Raw genomic sequence first — 23,527 nt, forward strand, 5'->3', positions numbered from 1 at the left:
TCAGGCTCCAGGACTTAACTTCATGCCTGAAGTATTTTATTTCAATTCTCATCCAAAAATATAACATCCAGACCTTTGACACCTCGCTGGAAGTGTAAATGTAAAGATTGTTGAAGTGCAAAGGAAATTGGGCAAAGCTTGCAGCTTTCCTCTCCCCTTCACAGGATCAAGGATTTCATGTCAAGACAGTGGCATTGTAAGTGGAGCTGATAATGCACCTCAGCTGCCTGCTTCAGGTCTTGGAATGAAGTGATGTTTGATTATCTGTAATCAAGGTGTCAGGGTCCCAAAGCCAAACCATTAATCCATATTTATGGCTGTTACACCTTAATAATAAGAAGTGCCAATCTCAACAGAATATACAGGAGATCAGTTTCATGAAACTATTCAGGTGTTTAAATAAAATTAATTACTATCTAAATCTTTTTAAAGTCCAGTCTAGACTTGGTTCAATTTGGCCATGCTGCTACATGAGAAACATCCAAACTTTATGCTGACAGAGACAACTTGATGATAGATTTGCTTTATCAACTATAAGGTATTTCAATAGGAGCAAAACATGGAAAGGAAGAATCCCACTGTTGGTTTTGTTCCAACAGAAGGGTTTTGTGAAGCCTTGGCAGGAGGATGGCCTCCAGTTTTGGGACCAATGCAGATAAATTAGGGAGAGTCTACAGGAAAGAACTTTAAGCTATTTAGTCTAGGAAAGAGGTGATCAAGAAGAGTTATTATAACAGTTCTCCACTAAAAATGTAATTTGGAAGAAAGTGATTTGTTGCTCACTCTACCTGCTAGGGTAAGGAGAAAGGAAATTATTGCATCACAGGCTTCCTCTGCTTCCGCTCCTAGCAGGTATCACCACAAAAAAGATGGTTTGTTGTGCTGCTCCAGCATCCTGTCAGCAAGTAAGAATTCATTCTTTGTTGTAGAAAAGAACAAATGGCTTGCCAAAAAAACAAATTACAGTCACCACTGCAATGCAAAAGCAGCAGGGGCTGGTGAAAGGTTCAGATGGGTGTGATGGAAGGGCTCCTGCCCAGGAGATGTGTTCTCTGCACCCAAGCAGCACAAGGACAGCCAAGTGACACAGGAAGGGATGCTGGCCAACAGAGGGCAGGGGAGAAAACAGTAGGGATGCTGCTCTGGACTTGGGAATCCTGAGCCTTCTGCTCTAGGGTCAGGTGAAGCCAAAAGCTTCCTGCAGGGAAGCACACAGGTGATGTTCCCAAGGTGGCTTTGTCACCCTCAGCCAAGGGGTGGCATTGCATGAGCTGTTGAGGAAGATGAGAACCCTCTTGACAAGGGAAGCTTTGTCTATTGGCTTTCCAGGATGGGGAGGCTTTTAGTCAGATTTGGGAGGAAAAGAATATCAGGAGCCCATTGGTAAGCAGTAACTGTTCAATCCCAGCTAAAGCCTAAGGACCAGAAAAAATGAAGTAGTTCCTGTAAATCCAAGGCAAGGACAGGTAGGAATGGGCCTCCACTGAACATTTCAGGTGCTTGTGGATACTGCCTGAGCTGCACACCACTCCATCTCCCTGAGACAGCAAAGCACCAGGACAGAGGGAGAGCCACAGCCCTTACCCTGTGTTTGAGGGTCATGGTAGCTGATTTTGACTTGGCTTTCTTGTTTCCCATCACTGGGTACTTAGGACATCACAAAATGCTTCAGAGATTTATCTCATACCTCCTCTACTCCTGCTGAAGGGCCTTTGGAAAACATCAGTTCTGGTGGCACTGCTCTCCTTTTACCCCTAGAGGTAATCAAAGGCACATTAGCAGGGCTTTGCACACCATGAGAGCTTCTTACTTTATTCATATTACCCTTCTTTGTAGAAACTACGACAGAACACAGCAGTACAAACCCACCATTCTCCCTACCAAATATACCACCAGTAATCTTATGGGAACTTATGGGGATCTTGACACATCAGTATTGGAGGGATGTGAGATTTTTCACTCAGCTTAGGTCTTATCCTTGGCATCAAAAGAGAAAACTCTGAAAAGTGGCTAACAAAGTTGGTAGCAGAATTCTTGTGATTTAAAAGCACAATCTTTGGAAAAGGGAAAAAGGAAATGATAGATCAAACCAACTGCAGTCTTCCACAGTTTTTCTGGGCACATAATCAGATTTGGGTTTTGTTCTTTTCAGCATTTGAAGAGTAATGTGATGATGAATGAAAGCCAGCATAAATTTGTCAGATCATTTCAAACCAGTGCATTTCCCTTCAACACAGCACACCATAAGGTGAGAAGCAGCAGATAATCACATATGTTGACTTTTATGAGGCTTTTGATACTCTTTCATGTGATCTTTCCAAACTAAGGAAACATAGTAGAGATTAAAATTGCTTGGAGCAGCTGATAAAGCTTCTTGGGAAATCCTGCTTGGGGAATATTTATCACCATTTCATCCTCACACAGCAGTAAGGTTTTGCAGGAGTCTCTTCATGCTCCATTGCCACTCAGTGTTTTTAATCAGTAATATTGGGCAGGTGCCAGAGAAAGGTGAAGTGGAGGCTGTGGATACACTACCTGACAGGAGTTCAAAACAAACCTGACTAACCACAGAAACAGATGGTAAAAATTTGAACTGAAGCAGCTCTAATACAGGATTTTACATTTTGGCAGCAGTATATACACCACGAGTGCAGGCTTGGGAATAATCGGGCAGTTCCATTGGAAGCATCTAGTTCCTGCAGCACATTCAAACTCTCCTGGGTCAGAAGTGGCATCCTGTTTTTAAGAGGGAATTTCCATACCAGGATATGGCAGCTAAAAGCTGGCTGATGTAATGCTCAGGTTCAGCTCAGCTGGGATGGAAGGTATCAGCTGGAGTTCTGTGCTCAGAGTGAGCATGGGACACACTCAGCACACAAACAGAAGCTGAATTCATTGTGGGGGTTCAGCAGGAGCCTGAAGGGAAACACAAAGCAGTCTCAGCTGCCAAGGATGTAAGAAGAAAAGAGAGGGAGAGGCAAAATCTATTCTCCATGCCACAGATGGACAAAAAGTAGGGAGGGTTAAATTTCAGTAAGGAAAACATAAAGTGGGAAGGTAATAACAGCATTTGCAGTGTACATATTTACTGTTCAAGAACATTGTAATTTGAGATTGAGAAAGATGTTAATATCAGGATTGGACACTGCATTGGGCAGGACCTGAGCTAGAATCAGTAGCTCTATCCAGCTTCTGATACTGTGAAACAGGCTTGATTAACAAGATTAAAAAATTAGGGAAAACAAGTGAGTGAGCAGTGAGCCCTGGAACAAAACAAGCAGACACAGCTGAGCAGGGCACAGGACAAACCTCAGCTCTGGCACCAAGCTGCAGGGAACCCAGCCACTGGTGCTGGACTATGTGACAAGCACCAACACACAGCAACAAGGGGGAACAGCAGCAGAATAGAACCAGAAAGATCAAAATTTTGACATTGGCTTTCCAGGGCACTCCAGCTGCTCTGGCCTAGTGCACTGGACTCTCTTCCCTGATTCTTTACAAAGCCCAGGCTTTGAGAGGCCCAGCAGTGGAAGGGCTGGAGCTGATGTTGGGTGACTTCAATGCCTCCTTTGCCTTCTGATGCCATTAGCAGAGCATCCATGCAAAGAATCGCTACTGGGGCTTTGGTCCTTGCTTTTGAGAAATGAGGGTCTGGCACAAAAACTGGCTGGAGAATTTATTTGCTCCCACTTGGAAGCCAAATAGCTGGTGGTCAGTCAGTGAATGGCTGAAGATGCAGCACAAAGCATCACCTCAAATGCAGCAGAATTCACTTTACTCCAGTGTTAAAGTAATTTAAAATGACTAAAGACACTCAGATTTTTTCATCAGCCCAACAGGTGTATCCTCTGCTATTGCATTAGGGACATTGTCTCCCATCAGAGGTCAACACAAGGTTCATTTTCATTGCAGCTACACCTCAAGAGACTCCAAAGGGCAGAAAGCATCAACCTGAAAAGTGTCCCACAGCTTGCAGGTTGGATACACATGGTACTTCAGGAATTGTTCCCAGAAGGAACTCACCTATCACAGCTCTGCTGCCTTGGCTACAGAAAGGTGGCTGCTGGCTGAATTGCTGCCTTTAACAGGAGTGCCAAGCTCAAATCAAAGCTGCAGGAAAATTTTGGTCTGACATTCAGAGCTGTACCAGGATTGTACTTGGTAGCATCAACTCACACACATTCCTGTGTTGATTTAGTGTATTGGTCCTAAGAATATGCTGTCCAGTGCTGCATTTTAAGTTTCCTTTCACACTTCTCAGTATATCAAATGCATCACTTCCTAAGAATCTGCAATTCCACTTATTTTAAACTGTCAATATCAAACATGTCATTCCTGAGCTACCTTGACAGCAGACAGGGAGCCTACAAGATGGAGAAACTTTTACAAGGGCATGTAGTGACAGCACAAGGGGGAATGGCTTCAAACTGGGAGTAGGTTTAGATTAGACATTAGGAAGAAATTATTTAAAGTGAGGCTGGTGAGACACTGGCACAGGTTGCCCAGAGAAGCTGGAGATGCCTCATCCCCAGATGTGTTCAAGGCCGGGTTGGACGGGGCTCTGAGCAACCTGGTCTAGAGAAAGGTGTCCCTGCCCATGGCAGTGGGGTTGGAATTAGATGATATTTAAGGTCTCTTCCAACCCAAACCATTCAGTGACTCTGTGATCTAAGCACCTGTCAGGACTGGGCATCATAGGAACAGGACGCCCAGTCCTGACAGGTGCTTAGATCACAGAGGTACTGAAAACTGTCAATAAAGTTACTGCTATTGTCCAGCAAACAGCATGGATGGAAAGAACAACCAACATAACCTGAGACTTCTTGAACACCAAAAATTGCTCTATTAAAAATATACTGCCTTGTAGCTCTCATACCACCACTCCAAGATTAGTAATTTCTGATATAAAAGTGTGGAAGCAGCAAACACAACATATAATGCATGGAACGTGTTTGCCTTTACAATACAGGGTTTATCTAGCAAAGCTTGTCATAGAACTGCTCAGGTCAACCCAAAAAAACCAGAACCCAAGGCAGTGCTACTGAACCCAATTCTTCCTACCCACAAAAATTGATTCCTGTGTCTCCCTCTCCCCACAATGCTCAATATTTCCTTGCAGTTCATCTGTCAGACAGAACTGCCTCCAGCTGGGAATGAACCTCAGCTCTGCTTGACAGCATCACTGTCCTAGGCAGTGGTGATGAATGGGAGCAGTGACAGCCTACACAGCCTAAAGCTGCAGCTGTGAGGCACAGGTGGGCAGCAGTTACAACACGGGCACGTTTTAAAAGCTGAGTTTGTATCATGACAAACATGATAAGTGTTTTGGTAAAAATTGTGACATTTCTTAAAACCTATTGCAATTTTGGATTTTTTTTGTTATTACAACTGTGAGCTTATGAATAAATGTTCTTTAGTGTTATAAATTTATGATCTTTTACAACTCTGCTGGCAGTGTTTTACTAAATCAGGGTATACTGAAGTTCTAAAAAAAGACTCAGGCTTGGTAGGTATGGTTGATGAAAGTTACTACAAAAAAGACTTACAGAAATGATACATCATTTTCTGACAGCCTTCACAGTCTAATCATTTTATATAATTATATACAGGAAAATTCCTTTGAGATAAAGGTGGTCCCAACTGCAGCTCGCCCTGACAGCTGCTCAGTGTTTACACAGAGCTATTTGCTTCCCTGCATCAGCAAAATTAAGCCAGTCCAAATTTCTAAGAAAGAGCACTTATTCTGAAGAAGTTTTAAAAGCAAATTTTGTTTAACATTTGTGAAGAGCATTCTGAAGCTATGACTCCCCAAGACTGAGTTGAACAACACCTAGTTTACTCACAATGAAAGAGCCCGGTTTATAAAACAAAATGTTTCAGGAGCTTCAGAGTCTGATTATGTTTATGCTATAATTAAGTTGCATCCATCCTTGCTCACCACCACCACCACCAAGATTCACATCTCCAGCCCTACAGCTGAACTGGCACAGCAGCCACAACTGGGCAAACACTGCCTTTAACAACAGTGACCTCATCAATTATGCTGAGTCACAGAAACAGACTTTGGAACAAATTAGTGGACTACACAAAATTTTGCACCACAAGAAATTAAGACAAAGTTGAAAAGTTTTCACAAACTCACTTTAAATTAAGAGGAGAGTAAATTAACAGCATGGTTATGATTGTAAAACTACTATGCTTGAGGGGAAATTCTGCTTGGCTGATGAGCATCTGAAAGGCTTGAAAAGATTAATTAAATAATCCTGTCAAAACCAGTTGTTTCTTAATGCTCCCATAATGAATAATACTAATTATGAATATACACTGTACTCAATGTGTGCTTTTGGAATTAATTTGGCAACTGTGACTTTGGCTGAAATGTTTCCTAGATTTTATTTTTGGAGGGATTTATCAATTGAAGAACTTAATTTATTCACTACTTAACTTGTGATGCTCTTATCTGTATCACTGTTAAGACAGGAGCTTTTCAAGAAAACCTAAATAACTTCTTTAGATGAGAAATTAGGTGTTGCTGTTTTTTCTTGTTTAGTGGTTTGTTCCCCTTCAGCCACCTCTACAGTACAGAGGACCACCCAGGGTCAGAAAGCAGCTGTGATTTTTCATCAAAGATACTCTGCTAGAGATCCAAGGAATCCCTATAAATCATGCACACAAAGATGAGAGCAGTCAGAGCTTGCAGCAAAGGAAGGAATGCCCAGCAGGGCCCCCCCAGAGCTGGGGGGCTCAGGGGAAGTGCTGTGCTTGCCGTGCCCCTGCTCAGTGCCCCGAGTCCCCCTTGGTGCCATGGTGCTGCCAGGGCAAGGAAGCCTCGCCTGCAGGGCAGGCAGGGCTGTGCCAGCCACACCCAGAGCCCAGCTGGGCTGCTTCAGAGCAGGAACCACAACTCAAGTGCCAGACCAAGCCCCGGGAGGATTCAGGCCCCAGTGCTCAGCAAGGGCTCTGCCTGTGCTGCTCCTGCACTCACACCTGGCTTCGTGGGGAGGTGTAAATCCAGTTGTAGGAACTGACTACAGAAAGTACAACTCCCTGAGACACGGGATTTTTTCATTCACATGGTGTGTGCCCTTAAAAACCAAATTAATAATAGGTTGGCATCAATATCTTCTTTCTCCAAGTGGCAACAACCAACTGCTACAGGAACAGATCTGAAGCCATTGATAACCCAGTTCTTACACTCATATGTGTCCCACATTTGCAAGAATCCTACTTTATGGAAATTGGAAATTAACACATTAAATACTTTGCAAGATCACCAACTCTGAATATTAAAAAAGAAATGTCAACGCTGTACTTTTCCTTTTTTAAACAAATATTACAAAATTGAATTTTATTGAGTTTCACACAAGATGCACTTATAAAATTGATACAGAATGTCATTCAACAGAAAAAAAATTAAAGCAATTTCAAGCTTTCTTTAGCAACTGCTAAATAATTATAAAATAAGATACACCCAATTGACAGATAATCTTAATTTCAATGTGTGAACATCTCCAATTAGTATAAAATACATCAAAAATTAAAGATTTTCAAATTTTTCCACAGCACAAGTCCTCTTCTTTTTACTTCATCCCTAAACATAACCACAGATTTTGGCCATTACTCCCACTACTCTTAAGGGAGAGGAGAGGCTGAAAGACTGCAGCAGGGAGTTCCCACCAGAGCAGCCAACCCCAAACTGTACAGCAGAGTTCTCTCATTATCAGTCTGCTCAGACACACAACTCTGTCCAACTGCCTCCATCTGCTATATTACTGTAGTCCTGCAAGTCTCAGGGATTAGCAGATACATTAAACTTTCACATGTTCCTACAGCAAAGAAACTTTGGCTTTCCCATTCTGACAAATTATGAAATTAGCAAAGAGCAAATTGTCTTCATTTGTTCAGTACTGAAGTACTTTTATGATACCTTCCCTTGGAAAGTAAAATTGGTGTTTACTTGAATGTCTGAAAGGCATTTTGGAAGCTAATGCTGTGTTTTAACAACATATGAAGAATTTATCACTAACTAAGGGGTCTCTTCTGATAAAACTCTCCAGCCTATGTTTTGAGCACAAATTTAATCCACTCTTGGTCTGAGGATTCCAAAACTTCTTTTGTCAACCCTCCCAACTCTGCATCTGACACAGAAATTAAGATGCATTGTAATGCTTAAATGCTCTTTATAGATCTAGTCCATCTACTTAAGTTTGACTACAACCAATCAATTACATTGAATGGATAATTATGGTTTGATTGTCAGTGTGAGCTTTTATAGGCATGTTCTCAGGCAAGTTAATACACAGATGTCATTCTCCTAAGAGTTATATGCAAAATGCAGTGCAATGTTCTTTACTGCTGTGTTAATGCCACACCTACAGTTCCAACACAACACTTGCTTGCTGCAATTAACACTCCTGTTCTTTAACATTAGAAGTGCCCCTTAATATTTTTTCCTACAGCAACAAAAAATCCTCAGCTTTTAAAAAAAAAATTCTAAATAATTTGCCTTGCAGGACACACAACACATGAAATGAATATGCTTCATATTTGCCCAGTTAAGCAGAACCTTCATTACTGTGATTTTTCCTCGGTGTTTAGTATTCAGATAAAATACTAAGCAGTAAGTCTTTCACTTAAAGGCAAAATTTTATTCTGATTACAAGATTTTCAAGATACATCTTGAAAATATTTTTGTTGACAAGAATAACTGTCTTGACTTACTGTTTTATGTACCAATGCTTTATGTGTTTGTTGATATAAGCACGAGTTTTGAATTCTGCTTGCAGATGTTTAATAAAACACGGTAACTGGATAGGCAAGCTTCCGGTCAAGTCACCAAACATTTCCAGGAATATCCTTACACTGGAGGAACCTTCATGACCAATAGTGTTCTGGAAGCATGGTTGCATAATGCAGAACAGGGTTATGCTTTTTTCCAGTCTGTGTTCCAGAAAAGTGATACTGCAGCTCTGCCACCAGGCTAGAGACTCATGATCCACCACATTTTCCAAGAGGCAAGTTAAAGATCACTTACTTGACCTGACCAGATACCAAGCCAAGTTACTTGTAGAAAGAAATTAATAATTTTTTTGCCATTAATAATTTAAGTTTTTAAATAAATATTTATTTGCCTTTTGGCAACTGTCCATTCTGGTAGCATCTGCTGTCCCAACAGCTCAGTATCCTTAGCACATAGATTTCAAAAAAAATAAATTCTTAGTCAATTCTGTTTCCACAAATAGTAAACCTGTCTATCTCCAACAAGTCTTTCTTTGCAGACCTGTGTTTTAATTCTGAGCTGTCTTGGCTTATATCTTTTTCTTCTCCATCAGGAGTTGTCAGAAATTGATCAGAATTGCTTGTTACAAGTAAAGATGGCATATTCTCCTTCTGATGCACTGGTTGATTGGTAACTGATGTAGAACCGTTTTCATCTGTGGAAATTCCTGTGGGAACAGAAGGTAGTTACAAAGATAATAATGAATTTAACACAGACATATCGATACAATGTGCAACTTCCAAATTCGTCCAAAGCTATCCTGAAAAAGTGTGCTGCAGCAAGTCAGCAGAACAGCAGAAAAATGCTTTCTGGAAGCCACTACCTCTTTTTAGCTTTATGGTAAGAGATTTCCTTTTTTAATTTAGAAAACATATAGAAAATAAATATACAGCAAAAACAAATTCTACAGCAGTTCAAATAATCAGCAAGAGAATAAGCAGCAGAAGTTAGGACATACATGCTTATTTTTGTTGGCTTAAGCAAAAAGATTTGACAGTCCTTGTGTGAATCACACAAATGTTTGCTACTGAAATGAACAAAAGGAATCTCTGTAGCAGGAACTAGATGTGCCTAATCCTCTTGATAAGTACAATAAACCTGCCTTCTCCAGGGATAGCTAATAAATGACTCATGCACTGCTATGCACTGGCTTCTAAAGCAGTGCTATTAAAGATGTCTATTTTTATTCCTGTCTCTTACTTCAGTGGAACTGAACACTGACTTCATTAACCTAGGATATTGGTAAGTTATATCCATGTGTTTTTTCCTATTTTGTTAAAATGCTTAAAGAATTAAAATGCACAAGCAAATCACAAGGAGATAAGAAAAAATATAAGAAAAAAATTATCTCCTCCCCAGTAAAGACTGAGCTATTGTTTCTAAAGGAGTCTGAAAAAATCTGATTGATGTGGAGAGTACTGCAGACCAGCCCAAGGAAACGTTACCTGTCAGAATGGCAGCATTATCCAAATTACTACAAAATTATTTCTGCAGAGCATCTGTCCACACTATGCCATCTACTACTTGGAAGTACATGAGTTACCCTCTACAATCTTACAGAAATTAAAGGTACTAAACTTGCATTGAAAAAGGACACAAATAATTTTAATTTTAGAATTTGGTTACAAATGTAAATATTTTCTACCTCAGCAGCTTCCAGATGTAGCTGGTCAGCCTATAAATGATTACCAGTAATTAGAGCTTTCATCCTTCAAGAGCAAGTTTAGAATTTTATTATTCAAAAATTCAACTGGTTTTGTGGACAAAGTGGAAACTCTTTAGGAAATTAACTGACTTAAACTATAAGCTGGCAGAAAGGAGACCAGATTAATTAATTCCCTTACCCTCATTCTAAGAAGAGATGGGTTGAGAGACTGTATTGTAAAACTCTGGTAAGTGGGGCACAGAGACTGACTAATACTGCAGAGTCCATCCAGCAGTAATAAGGCAAAAGCTGGGAAAGGTAAAATCATTCTTTCATGTAATCAAGAATTCTAGTAAAAAGAGGTGCTAAAAAACATAAAATCTCCAAAAAACTGTAAAATTGAGCTTTTCCCATCACCAGTGGAAGCCAGGAATACTCTGAATAAAATCCATAAAAGCTTTTTGGTTGCTACGTTTTGTTCAAAAGCTTTCTGCTGGAGAAAATAAGCATCCCTGCTACTTCAGCTCAAAAGAGTCTTCAGGATTTATATAATGTAAGTTAAAAGCTCAATGTAAGTAAGAACAACTTACAAATGCAGTAATAGAATGTTTAATTAAAACATTATCATCATTATAGTACTCTAATGAAATGCAAAATTGAATGCAAATATGAATTCAGAACAATTCAGATCACATTCTTTCATCATGAATGCAAAGCAGTTGTATGAACCTAAAAGTAAACATTTGCACCAAGTTTGTGCCTGATGTGATCTGACACATATGAGACACAGAGGTTTAAGCCAAACACTGACAGATTCTTAACTCTCCCCTTGCTGGCCAGACACTCTGACGACTAACGAGCACCTTGCATTTCAGGCTGCTCGAGTTGCTGGCAAGCCATGGAGTGAACACAATAAAAGCCCCACTGTTAGGTTCTCTAAGGCTCTCATTGAGCTTTTCCCACAGGAAGATGCAATCCAATTCAGTTGACAGGAACAATGAAGGTTTCTGTTTCCTTCTATAATGTGTCACACAAACACAATACTGCCATATTCCCATTATAAATTAACTGCTGATGCTGAGGACCTGTAAGAGGAAATGGTGCTGCACAGACTGGAAATGGGGTAGAGACCCACTGAAATTCCTATCTGGATATCATAAAGCTTTTCATTATGTGTTCATGACAACTACAATTAACTACACCTATGCATAAACCTACCATGTTTTACTTTGATTTCCAAGAGAAATACAGATTGCTTCCCTACTGAACTTAAGCACTGTCACAGATGATGTGTAAATATTCACTTGCACAGTGACATAGCAAAGGGGGTTGGACTAGGTGGTCTTTAAAGGTTCCTTCCAACCCAAACCAAACCATTCTATGGTTATGATTTTAAAACAAAAGCATGCTTCTATTCCATTGTTTCTATCACCTCCACATATCACAGTGACATCTTATCAGAGATATGAGAATTTATTACTAAAGAAGATGCATGAACTAAAAGCAAAAAATTCTACTATATTTGCAGACTTGTATTCATAGCTGTGCTATGGCACAATTAAGGTCCAGCAACAGGGTTTGTGCAGCAAATATTGTCATGCATCTGGTTTATTATCAAATTTAGTCTGAAAAATTTTCACTGAAAAACACATCAAGGCAGCTGGCCTTACCTTGGGTAGATTTAAATGTGCCTTGCTGTTTGCCAGCTGGCTTCCCTGGGGTGGCAGTCAGGATAGGATTGAATAATTTCTCCTCCATTTTTGCTTCCTTTACATATTGACATGATTTCCCCAGCAGTACAATGCTGTTAAGGACCTTGAGAGATATTAACCTGGAAAAAAAACAGTTTACATATTTGCATTACCACATTAAAATAATTGCATATTATTCATACTGCAATTATTCATATGAAAATAATTACATATGGTAAGTGCTGTCTTAGAAGGATTAGCTAACAAGTTAAATCCTTTCAATATCAAGATCAAAAGGTTTCCTAACGATTTGTTTCAGATTCAATGCTTAATTTTCTTTTTCCTCCAGAAAGCATCTAGAAAAAAAGTCAAGTTTTATTATTTAACTAAAGGACTACAAGGACAATTAAGCAGCCATTTAGGACATTAAATATTTAAACACAGAATTAAAAAGTGCCCTCAACACTGCAAGTCCAAAATAAATGTACCCAAATTAAGTGTGCCCAGCCAAGGATCTCTAGTAGACTTGGAACCACAGCACAGCAAACACAGAACCATGGAATCATAAAGGTTGGAAAAGATTTCCAAGCTCATTGAGTCCAGTCATTAACCCAGCACTGCCAAGTCCAATGTCTAGCTTTTACAAGCTACAGGCTAATCATGGAAAGTCATTTTTCACATCACAGGAGACAGTCCATAAAACTCAACAAATCCAAAGAGGTAGCACTGCATTAACATCATAGCACAGTCCAAGTGATGGCAGATTCTTTTTCTACTATGACTAAAATGCAGCACAAACATCACTGACTCCCCTTCCCACCTGTCTCCTTTTTTGAAGAAAAGGCCTAAACTACCATCAAGTGCTTTTTTACCATTCAACTGAGTTTTGCAAAATCTGATTTTCATTACTAGCAACACTTGACTCATAGAGCAATGTCCACTCCAGGGAGTGAAGGCTCATTGCAGAACAACAAGGAGAGAGGGATCTGTTCTCTGCAGAATGAATGAAATATTCTCTATGCAAATGAGTGAACCAAATGCAGACTCTAAATTCATTCTCCACTCTCTGAAGTCTGTTTATCATGTACATCATTAAAAGACTAAAAAGACAGCTTGAAATGAACATTCACAGACCCATGGAGCAGGTCTAACTGTTTCATCATAAAGTGACTCAGGCACACTCCAGCAGCAGCTCCCCTATCTCTCTGTGTAAATGTAATCAGAACTTGTCAAACAAAAAACCAAACTACTCTACACCTTTAAGGGAAAAAGTAAGTTTATTCTATTTCAAAAGAGAAATGGAAGAATGTGCAGAGCACACCACTTTCAGTACTCAGAAGAGAGTGACATTTTAGTATCCAAGCAACTACAAAGAAGATATCATTTTATATAATTTGAAAGCTGTGCTTCTCTTCAATTTTATTATATTATTGGGACAGATTTTATTTCAGACAGTTGAGAAGGCTTCCTTCATTTTTAATGTTTTAGAGGTGTTTTTCTTATGCTTCTTATGTAACATGTTTTTTGTTCTGAGAGAACAGGTTTCCACAGCATAGTTTGACTCTAATTTAATGAGATCAGAAGTTGAAAAGGCCATAAACCACCACTTCCCTGTATCAGTTCCAGCTTCTCACAGAAAATTATGCAAGCATTTCTAGCAATTCTTTATTCTTTTCTGCCAGCCTACCTCAGGCTCAAATTTCTAACAATGGAAGTTTGAAGTTGTTCAAAATTCTAGCAAAAGAAAACTCATGGGTTTTTGGCAAGACTCTTTAACTAGGATTAAAGTTTAACTAGAGTTTTTAATAGACAATACAAAATTAATCCATCCATAGTATAGGCTCAATTCTTTGCCCAGCTAACTGCTTCAGATTTTATCATGCCATTTCTCACATATCTATGCTATTATGTTTGTATTCTATATATATTCTAACATCTGATGAAAAGCTGAAATTTATGTTTCAGAATATGTTTCTGATGAAAAGCTGAAAATTATGTCTCAGAATAAGAATTATTTGAAAGATACAGGAGGTGAGCTAGCTCCAAGTCTGAGATCACAGCAAGAGTAAAAATTTCTTCTCACTTTTCAATGAGGACAAAATAGACCAAAATGCATTTAGTTTTGTGATCTATGTCTTTAAATAGCAGCATTTAACAATTAATGTTAATCACATTACTGCTTTCTGCCCTCCATTCCCCAAGCCAAAGAGAGGGAAAAATCCTAGGTTGCAGCAGTGGAATGGTAGAGGTAGGAAAATATTTACACATATTGGGAAAAAGGAAAAACCACTGAGCAGGATGAAAGTGCTGACCCTGATGTACCACAGCTTGAATGCGATGATCAGGGCAGAGTGCTTTGAGTTATACAAAGCTAGCTTTAGGGAGAACATGGGCACAGCATGTAGTATGCTGGGGAAAAAGTCAAAGTATGGTACAAAGGAATATGGCTAAAATTTTACTGTTTGGCCTATATGCAGTATCTCAAAGTCTTAGTTATCTGTCACTGAACAGATGTGTCCCTACATGGATGTAGACAAAACACTCCTGATTGAGCTCCATTTTTTGCAGATTAGTGTCAGATTAGAGATAAGAGTCTATCTATTAATTAAGAATGTGTAGTAATCCTATTCTTTTCACAAGCTATTGTAGAACAGCAGCCTCCTCCCTTCCAGCATGGTCTCCTCTCTTCCTGCTGAACCACTGCCTCAGCCTTAGCAGTCTTATGCTTCTCAAGCCTTGCTGCCTTCACTTAAAACACAGCTTGGCAGGACACTGGAAGAAGCACTCCCACAATACTGCAGGCAGGTTCTTCTGTCAACAGCTTGAAACACTTCATTGCTTATGATCAATTTTGAGAGACAACAAACAATGACAGTGCAGTATACAGCTTTCCTAGAAATTACAGACAGTACACAGCAAGTGTCTCAGGACAGGCAGACTCAACTGGATGTAAAGTACACTTATGCAGTCTAGAAATACCTATCAACTGGTGAGAAGTTAAAGGTAAGGTAAGTATAAACTGACTTGGCAGTGAAGGGATGCTGAAGGAATAATTACACACCTTTGGTATGGAAAATGAACTGCCATTGAACATTGTATTTCTTAACTAAGGTTACTTAATGACCCACCCTTCCCAGGAAATGTGAGCCTTGCATTTATTTTTTTTTAACAGTAGTTTCCTAGACCAAAGTAAACCTTGCATTTAACTACCTGAGAGAAAAATTCATTATCTGCTCAGAGCACTTGAACTGCTTGCTTTTGTTCACTTATTGAATCTTTTGGTCTTTTTACAGAAAACTTCATTCCTTGGAATCCAATTTCCCTTTTTACACAGAAGTATGGTGCTTGTCTCTCAGATTGTCTTAGTCTTGTTGCAATGAGTTATTTCCATTACTGAAGTTACTTATTGAGGGCAATAATCTCCCAATGTACTCACAGTACTCAGGGACAAATCTGCACTGTCAATTTCAGATTATGAGCATAAGGGTTTTACATTTTTGTTCTACTGAATATAAATTCTGTTTATCCTTACATCCAGACATATCAACAGAAACTTCTTGCACATATGTAATCAAATAATAGTGAATACTTTTCAATTGTGTGGATTTACTTACCCACAGTAGAACAGCACAACACAAACATACGCTAAGACTCCTTGTACTTTTATTGAGCTTGTTACGACTCTGATGAGCTGTTTTAAGGATAAAAGTTAAAATTTAGCACACAGTTATTAACAGAATGTTGTAACAGACATTTCTTATTTGGTGAATAAGAAAATTCAAGAAAAAGTAGAAACATTTACACTAACAGAAATTTAGTCTAATGCTCCCCTTGGCAGTACTAACTACTCCAGATCTTGATCTGAATGAGTATTGTACCAGCACTTAGTTGCAACTTTGCCAAAACCAGAGCTTGACAATGTTTCCTTAACACTGACTTTCAAGCAAAATAAGAAGTGGAAAAAACCATATTTGCTGACAAAGCATGCACAGATCCCCAGCATTATAACTACTGCTTGTCTGTATGTGTGTATCTTATGTGTGTAGGGGGAAAGTTGGGACAGCTACTTAGAGAAAACATTCTGCAATAGTTAATTCAGGACAGCACATGGACAGAGTTTCATTAATTAAGTCATTCATTTTATAGCAATGTGCATGTGTAACAAAGTCAACTATTTCAGAGTGATATACTCAACAACAGATCAGGAGCTCAGTGCCCCATATAAAAGAATATTGAATCATGAAGCATCATTATAGGGACAGCCACAAGGATTTCTATGAAAAACCTCAATAAACTGCTGCACTACTGCTAACCTTCTGCTTCTGCAGCAACCAGCTGCTTTGACCTTTCCAAATGAATGAATAGGATAACTGCCAAAAGGAATACATGTTTAGTAAATGCAGATGTAGTTTAATTCCACTGGTACAATTCAAGTTCCTTCAAATTCTACAGAATTAATATATATTTGATTTTCATGAAAGGCTGGGAAACACTAATGCATTTGTGAAGCCCCGAGTAGTATGTGATACAGGTTATACTGAGTGTTAACTCAACCTTTCAGCATAATTTCAGTTACCTCAGATGATAATTTCATCCTTAAAACATCCAGCCAGCTATCTCAGAGGGACACATTCTCAAAGTGAGATCTTATTGACAGAAAACTGATAGGAATGATACTACTTACTAAAACAGCCAGTGGAAGAGGAATGAAACCCATTCTTCTGGAAACTGAATCACTATAATCTGTATATGCCTAGGAAAAGAAGAGGAAGAATAATGAACTATTTATGCAAAGGAATGAGCTTATTTTAGCTTGGCACACCCTCCAGATAAGAATAAAGCTCTGTTAACAAACACTATACTGGTATAAAGTGTACCTATTCACATTTTGGAATTCAAATGCAGATAGCTGCACTCTCAGACAAAATGTAATAAATACTACCATGACCAGTAAGATTAGCTTCAATGCCCTAAATCAAGAGCAACTGGAGTATAATACAAATGTCTAAACTGAGAGCAACTAGGACACTGAATCCAAAGCCACTATGATATTTCATCTGTATATTATTACCAGCTTAGAGACCTTTTTGTATTAATTTGACTGATCCTCAAATTCTCTACAGAAAAACCCGTTACAGGGATAAAAGAACAATTATCCACCACACTAGCAATTTTAAATCATTCTACAAACATCTATAATGAGCCTTAAGATAACTGCGTTAAAATTATTCTGAAAATGTTTTTACATTTGTACTCAAAACACAAGTACTTCACATGACAGTTTGCCTGCAGTATTGAACATCACACCAAAGTCAGTGCCTAAATGATGCTATTTTATTTCTCAGAGATGATCCTTAGGAAAAGTAATGGAGTTTTCAAAACTTATGAACTGGGGTTTTTATTACTAAGAAATAATAACGACAACGATAATAATAACAATAATTATTATTATTATTAGTAGTAGCTGTTGGTGTCTAGCTTCTTTATAAGGTTTAAGTACTGCATTCCTCACAACAGCCCAAGAAACAAGCCCAAGAAAACTAGAGAAATCATAGTAAGGAAGTTCATTTATAGTTACAGCACACTTCTAAAGCACTGATGAGTGAAATGCTAACAAGTCAAACCTAGTCCTCATCCATGAAAGGTGTGCAGTAAACAGCTTTCCAAAAAATGGTACTAACTAAAAACAAATGGTCTGTGTGTTCTATAAATACCCATGCCATGACAGTAATATGCATAGTACAAACATCTCTAAATATCTGTGCACTCTATCTGTAAAGAAGCCTAAATTCCTAATGAATACTGTGCTTTAACCCAACACAGTTAAAATACCATGAAAAGAACAGTAATATGAAATTACCCTGTTAAATTTACTTACTTCCCATGTATGGCAAAAATGTAAAATTGTTACAATTGTCCCTTTACTGTAAGTATATTTGGAAGAGACTACTCAGCAGTATATTAAATGAAGCTCAAACTGACCTGAACAACTGGATATAATATAAATCATAAAGAAACATTCCTGTTATCTCTTATTAAAGAAAGCAGAGCAGAGTTTCAGCACTGCAGGAGTGTAACAGTACTGTAAGTATTTCTTTAAGAGTTTGTTCCAACATCCCCCTTGTAACAATTGTCTTAGTTAATACAGGAAAGAGCAATTTATTTTCAGGCTTACATTTTTCTGTCGACTGCTAACAAGGTCAAATGCAAGACTGGCTCTGTATTCACTGTAGACCTGGAAAAAATCCAGCACATCAGATGTGTGAATAATTTGTTATCACATGTTATAAAAGCAACACAGATACTAATAAAGTATTTCCATAAAGTATTATGAACTTATGCATTGGCTGAAAGAGTCAAAGCCAGTTTTTCTGAGGTCTAATGGCACTCTTCAAGAGATGAGCCTCTATTTCTGCAATGAAGTAATTTGCATACATATATATATATATACACACACACAACAAACAACACTATGCTATGCTTTAGGAGTTGAATGAGACTTCATAAAGTTACTGAATTTCAGGATCATGAGAATGATCCTGACAAATAACAGGAAATAACAGAAATAACACAAAAGAACAGAAATCACATTTAGTTTTTTCCCCCCCACAGTTCACAACTGCTTTTAAGCTACAGGAAAGCTAGCCCTGGTATCAAATCAAACAAATGAGAGAGCTTTCTTATACACTAAGCAAATGATCGTATGCAAAACTCAAACTGCATCTGAAGATGAATTAATTTTTTCCTTCTCTTTAAAAAAGTTCAGCATATTAAGAAAGAAAAGCATCTATCTTAAAGATAAGTGGCAGGACAACTTGCACTGCAGGTGTTAATAATTCTGGAAAAAGTCTGATGTAGCAACCATGAATCTTTAGAGTTTCATACACAAATCCCACAAAGTTTATTTAATAAACCTTGCAAAAAATTGCCAGTGACTACCCCCATCCTCCAGCTGTTTCAGCACTCTGAAGCATGCTACATTTTTGGCTACCATGGCTTCATTACTGCTCTTTTCCATGCTCTCTATACAAAAGTAGGGCATGCATAAATGCCTCTGGCATAAGGGAGCTTATTAAGTGCATCTATTACACTTGTTTCTACACCTCACAGTTACTTTAGAGATGCTGAAAAAGAAAGCACCTCACAAGTTCTGATCTCATTTTCTGAGAAGTGGTTTTAACAGTGAAAGGACACTGGCTCACATCTTCACAAATTTATCGAGTGTGTTTGAATTCCCAGTGTGGAACACAAATGGCCCATGTGTAATGCTGCAACACACAAGAAGCAACCTCATCCACTGCTTTAAAAGAAGGACTGGATAATATATGCGGCCTAAGAAATTTCAGGAGTGGGAAACTAACATAACCTACTTCCTATTAGTGCTCTAGGGACAGTGGGGAAAAAAAGATCTCTGATTTCAGATTCCACTTTTAACATACATGCGATAATAGAGGTAAAGCAGCCTAACAAAATGTGGTTTTCCAAAAGCCCGAATTTTAACCTACAGTCCATTTTGTTAGGGAAGGCTACAAGCTCTGTCTAGAATATTGAACAAGTAACTTTCTTTCAGTTTAAATCACTTCACAAAATGATCTGCCAGTAATGTGAATTGTAGCTATTATGTGAGCTGTTATACCAAACTTGCAATAATTCATGGATCTGGAACTACCAATTTAGTAGAGATGTTAGTTACACATTAAAAAGGTCCTCAAAAGTATATTGTATCAGGAAACTAGCAAGCTTTCCCAAGTGATATCAAACATATGAAAATAACAATTTTTACATTTTCTTCACTGGAAAAAAATTAATATTAAAAAAAAAATAGCAAAATTAAATACAATTTAAAATAGCACCCAGCATTCCAAACAGGATACCTACATCTGCCGTGATGTCATTGAATTTTGTTATAAAGGCATGTTTCACAATATCCACTGCAATTTCTGAAGCAACCACCATGCAAACATCCGGGAATAACACCCAAAAGTGATCTGAAGGTAGTGAAAAACAAGTTAGGCCATTTAATTTATTGTGAGCATACAAAAAGAATTATAACAATTCTATTCAACAATGAAAAATCCTTGTGAGTCTGAAGAATATGTAAGTTGACATATCACTAAGCATGCAGTGTGCAAATTCTTGCTTATTCCATTGCTGTCCTAAAAACTTATCAGTGCAGTACTATCACACCACAGTTAGGATCAGGCTCTAAACTTTTCACTTTGTAAACCTCTACCTCTAGTAGGAAGATAACCTTTGTAAGTACTAGATAAATGTGTTCAGTATGTGTAAGACATAGACAAAGCATCTGCAGTTTTAGGTACTTAAGGTAAAATTTAGGTAGACTGGTAAGATTCAGGCAAAATATACTACACAGAGCAGGGGTCAAAATTATTAAAACAATGAAATTGTTATTTTACACAATATTTATTTAAGATGTCATTAAAATCTTCAGTATAATCAATATTAGATTAAGAATTGTATTTTAACATAATCTTTATCACATTTCAATCTCAATAGCTACTTTCTGGAGATCCTTCATTCACAGCATATTTAAAGGAAAGGAAAGGGCTGGGAAGAAATTGTTCCAGACACTGCTTGAAAGATAACTACACATGTTTATAGCATAACAATAGATATTTCTAGCAGAAAGAACACTGTCATTCTTAGAAGAATACCAGAAATAGAAAAATGAGAATCTAAGGTATTTGATAAAATTAGGATTTGTTAATTAAATGTATTGATTACTCTTCTCTTTCAGATTGGAGGAAGAAGTAAGAAATACAGCTCTTGATAGCACAGAATTTTTTCTTCTAGTTTACTCACCTGGATTCCATGAGAACTGTTCCATATTTCTTAAACATACAATTAGTAGCAGCACGTAATTAGTGAACCTCTCCTTTATATCTGGATTAAAAAAACCACAAAATCTGTCAGCTCCCAAGGAACATTTATTTGCATACAAAGATATCTACTCATTCTGAGGTTCCATCTATTAATTCTTGGATTAGATAACATTTTCCATAAATTATTTAACTGGATTTAAGGGGTAGGGGAAATGCTGGGAACCACACCATGGACAGCATTTCCACAGTAGGTTGTGAACTGGTCTGTCCAATGCTGCCTCACCTCGGAGTTCCCAGCAGCAGAAGGGAATTGTGACTTACTATCACCTCTTCTAATACATTAATAAAATCATCATTCTTCTTGATAAAGTCTGTGCTTTCCTTCTGTGATTCAAAAAGAACCAGCACTTCCTGTTACTAAAATGAAAAGAATGTACCAATCTGTCCTTTCAAGCTATTAGCAAGGTGCATTTCATTTTCTACAGATCATAGATATCCAAATTGCTGTATACTGGGTTCAGTGAAAGGAAGAAAAAATGTTTGAAGACAACTGTTACATCTTTCACAGTCTTTCACACTGCCCTCTTAAAAGGGAACAGCAGGATATATCAGCAGAATTATCAAAATTGTAAGCACCACAGCACCAGAGCAATCTAATTCGGGACAAAGTCCTATGCCTTGCCCCCCAGACAAGGCAGTCTTTTACTCTACCTTGGTATTCTGTCTCCAGAGATGACACACATAGAGCTTGCTTCAGGAAGCATCACAATTTTTACCTTACTAAAAAACACCCTCCTGAAACTGTATTACTAAAAAGCAAGGTAAAACCTAAAACATAATGTCATCACAATTTAGGAAGTCCAAAAAAGTCTTTTTAGAAGATAGAGCCACTGAGAAAATCTGTGAAGACACTCTTATTGCTTGTCACACCTGTCAATAACCACAAAAATAATTTCTTTGTGGGCCCAAGGGTTCATTTTCTTAAGCACCTCCAATATTCTGTGGGGTTCTACCTACTGATTTTGGGAAACAAGAAATAGAAATGTTCAGAAGAACACACAAGGATTAAGCTGGAAAAAAAAAATTGACTTTTGTGTCAACAGTTTCCATCATCTATGACTGACTACAGGTCACCAGCAGTGCTTGTGGCTGCAGTTACTACAGTGTAATAATATCCCTCATTTTAGAATAGAAGTTTGGAAATAACTGGCAGCTCTGAAAAATTGGGCAAAAATAATAGAAGAAATCCTCCAGGAGAAGGAAAGAAAAAGCACACAGAATTCAAGAAGAATGAGATTTCATGCACAGTGTCATAAATTCATTTGTCAGTATGTCCCTTCCTCTCCCTGGGGAAGGGACAGAGGAAGCACAAGCTTTTAAAATAGAATGAATGGCATATATATGGGGGGGGGGGAGAGAAAAAGGAAATATTTTAGTACAATAAACTTAAAGCAGAAAAAAGGACTTAAGTAAAACCTAATCATAATTTCCTCATTTCCTGCCAATAACACTCCAACAAGTGAAGTGCATTCTTCTGTGCTTCTGAATTCACAAAATACTGCCCAAATGACCAGAACACAGTACTGTCTGAAAAACCTAGTGACAAGGCACCACTTGACACTGTCACAACTGGATGAAAATGCAGTCAAGCACTCATTGATCTACATGCTTTATCATGCCCATTAGTGACTTGGAAATAACCACTGAATTTCAAAATAGTTTTATCTTCTATTTCCCACACTGCCATGACACACCACTGGCCAGCAATGAAGAACAAACACAGATCTCATCTCCATTTTTTCAAGTCCCATGGAGGCCTGTACAGAGAGATATTCTCAAGTGGGAAGCAAGGACATTAATTCAGGCCTAACATTAAAGAATGTCTCAAGCTAATCCTCCAGACATTTATTACCTGCTTGGTATATGTTAGCTCACCAGTCAACAGGATTAAATTGAGAAAGGACATTTTGGACTTTAAATTTCTTTTTATAATGCTGTAATAATACCAATTTTTCTTCCACTAATTTCTGAGACTGGGTGACAGGCTGATACCTATTTTCCCCCTCTGCTTATTTCCCATGTTCTCAGTGGCCTCTCTTCTAATCTGTTATCTCCTCTGCCACAGCTGTTCAAGGCTGTTAGGAGGAAGAGGAATAACTGTGGCTGCTGCTCTTCATTCTCATCCTTCTCATCAACTGTCAGAGCTGCAAGCAAGGCAGACAGGGCACTTTACAGCAGCTTCAACAGCAAACTCAAACAAATCAAAAATTCATTTCATTTCTCACCCTCATGGACAAGGACAAAAAAGGCTTCAGGATATCCAAAATAACTACTGGTAATCAGTTTTAAATATTAATTAAAATTCCAGAATACAAAATATGTACAGTAATGTTTCATCATTTATTATGAACTAATTTGATGTTGTATATGTTCATCTGTTTTTTTTAAATTGTTGAGGGGATCTTCCTGTACCATGTATTGCCACTTCTTGGATGATGTGGTGAACTATAGAACAAGTGAAGCTACATCCCTGGGTCCACACTTGCTCATGCTCTTAAGAACAACAAAG

General features: G+C 38.2%; 1 protein-coding gene across 2 annotated transcripts in view; it reads right to left on the reverse strand.

Annotated features, from left to right (window-relative positions):
• Positions 1 to 7,312: 7,312 nt before the first annotated feature.
• The window catches only part of TAPT1 (transmembrane anterior posterior transformation 1), a 49,271-nt gene continuing 33,056 nt past the window's right edge, over positions 7,313 to 23,527 (reverse strand). For both annotated transcript variants that reach the window (XM_064711826.1, XM_064711825.1), the window contains 7 exons: positions 20,939 to 21,019; positions 19,994 to 20,103; positions 18,291 to 18,350; positions 16,800 to 16,868; positions 15,730 to 15,806; positions 12,095 to 12,255; positions 7,313 to 9,446 (listed from right to left, as the gene is read on the reverse strand). In XM_064711826.1, coding sequence (XP_064567896.1) covers positions 9,217 to 9,446; positions 12,095 to 12,255; positions 15,730 to 15,806; positions 16,800 to 16,868; positions 18,291 to 18,350; positions 19,994 to 20,103; positions 20,939 to 21,019 — 788 coding nt within the window. In that variant the 3' untranslated portion in view covers positions 7,313 to 9,216. The remainder of the gene's footprint in view (positions 9,447 to 12,094; positions 12,256 to 15,729; positions 15,807 to 16,799; positions 16,869 to 18,290; positions 18,351 to 19,993; positions 20,104 to 20,938; positions 21,020 to 23,527) is intronic.

The sequence above is a fragment of the Zonotrichia leucophrys genome, chromosome 4 (assembly GCF_028769735.1).
Source record: "Zonotrichia leucophrys gambelii isolate GWCS_2022_RI chromosome 4, RI_Zleu_2.0, whole genome shotgun sequence".
NCBI classification, from domain to species: domain Eukaryota; kingdom Metazoa; phylum Chordata; class Aves; order Passeriformes; family Passerellidae; genus Zonotrichia; species Zonotrichia leucophrys.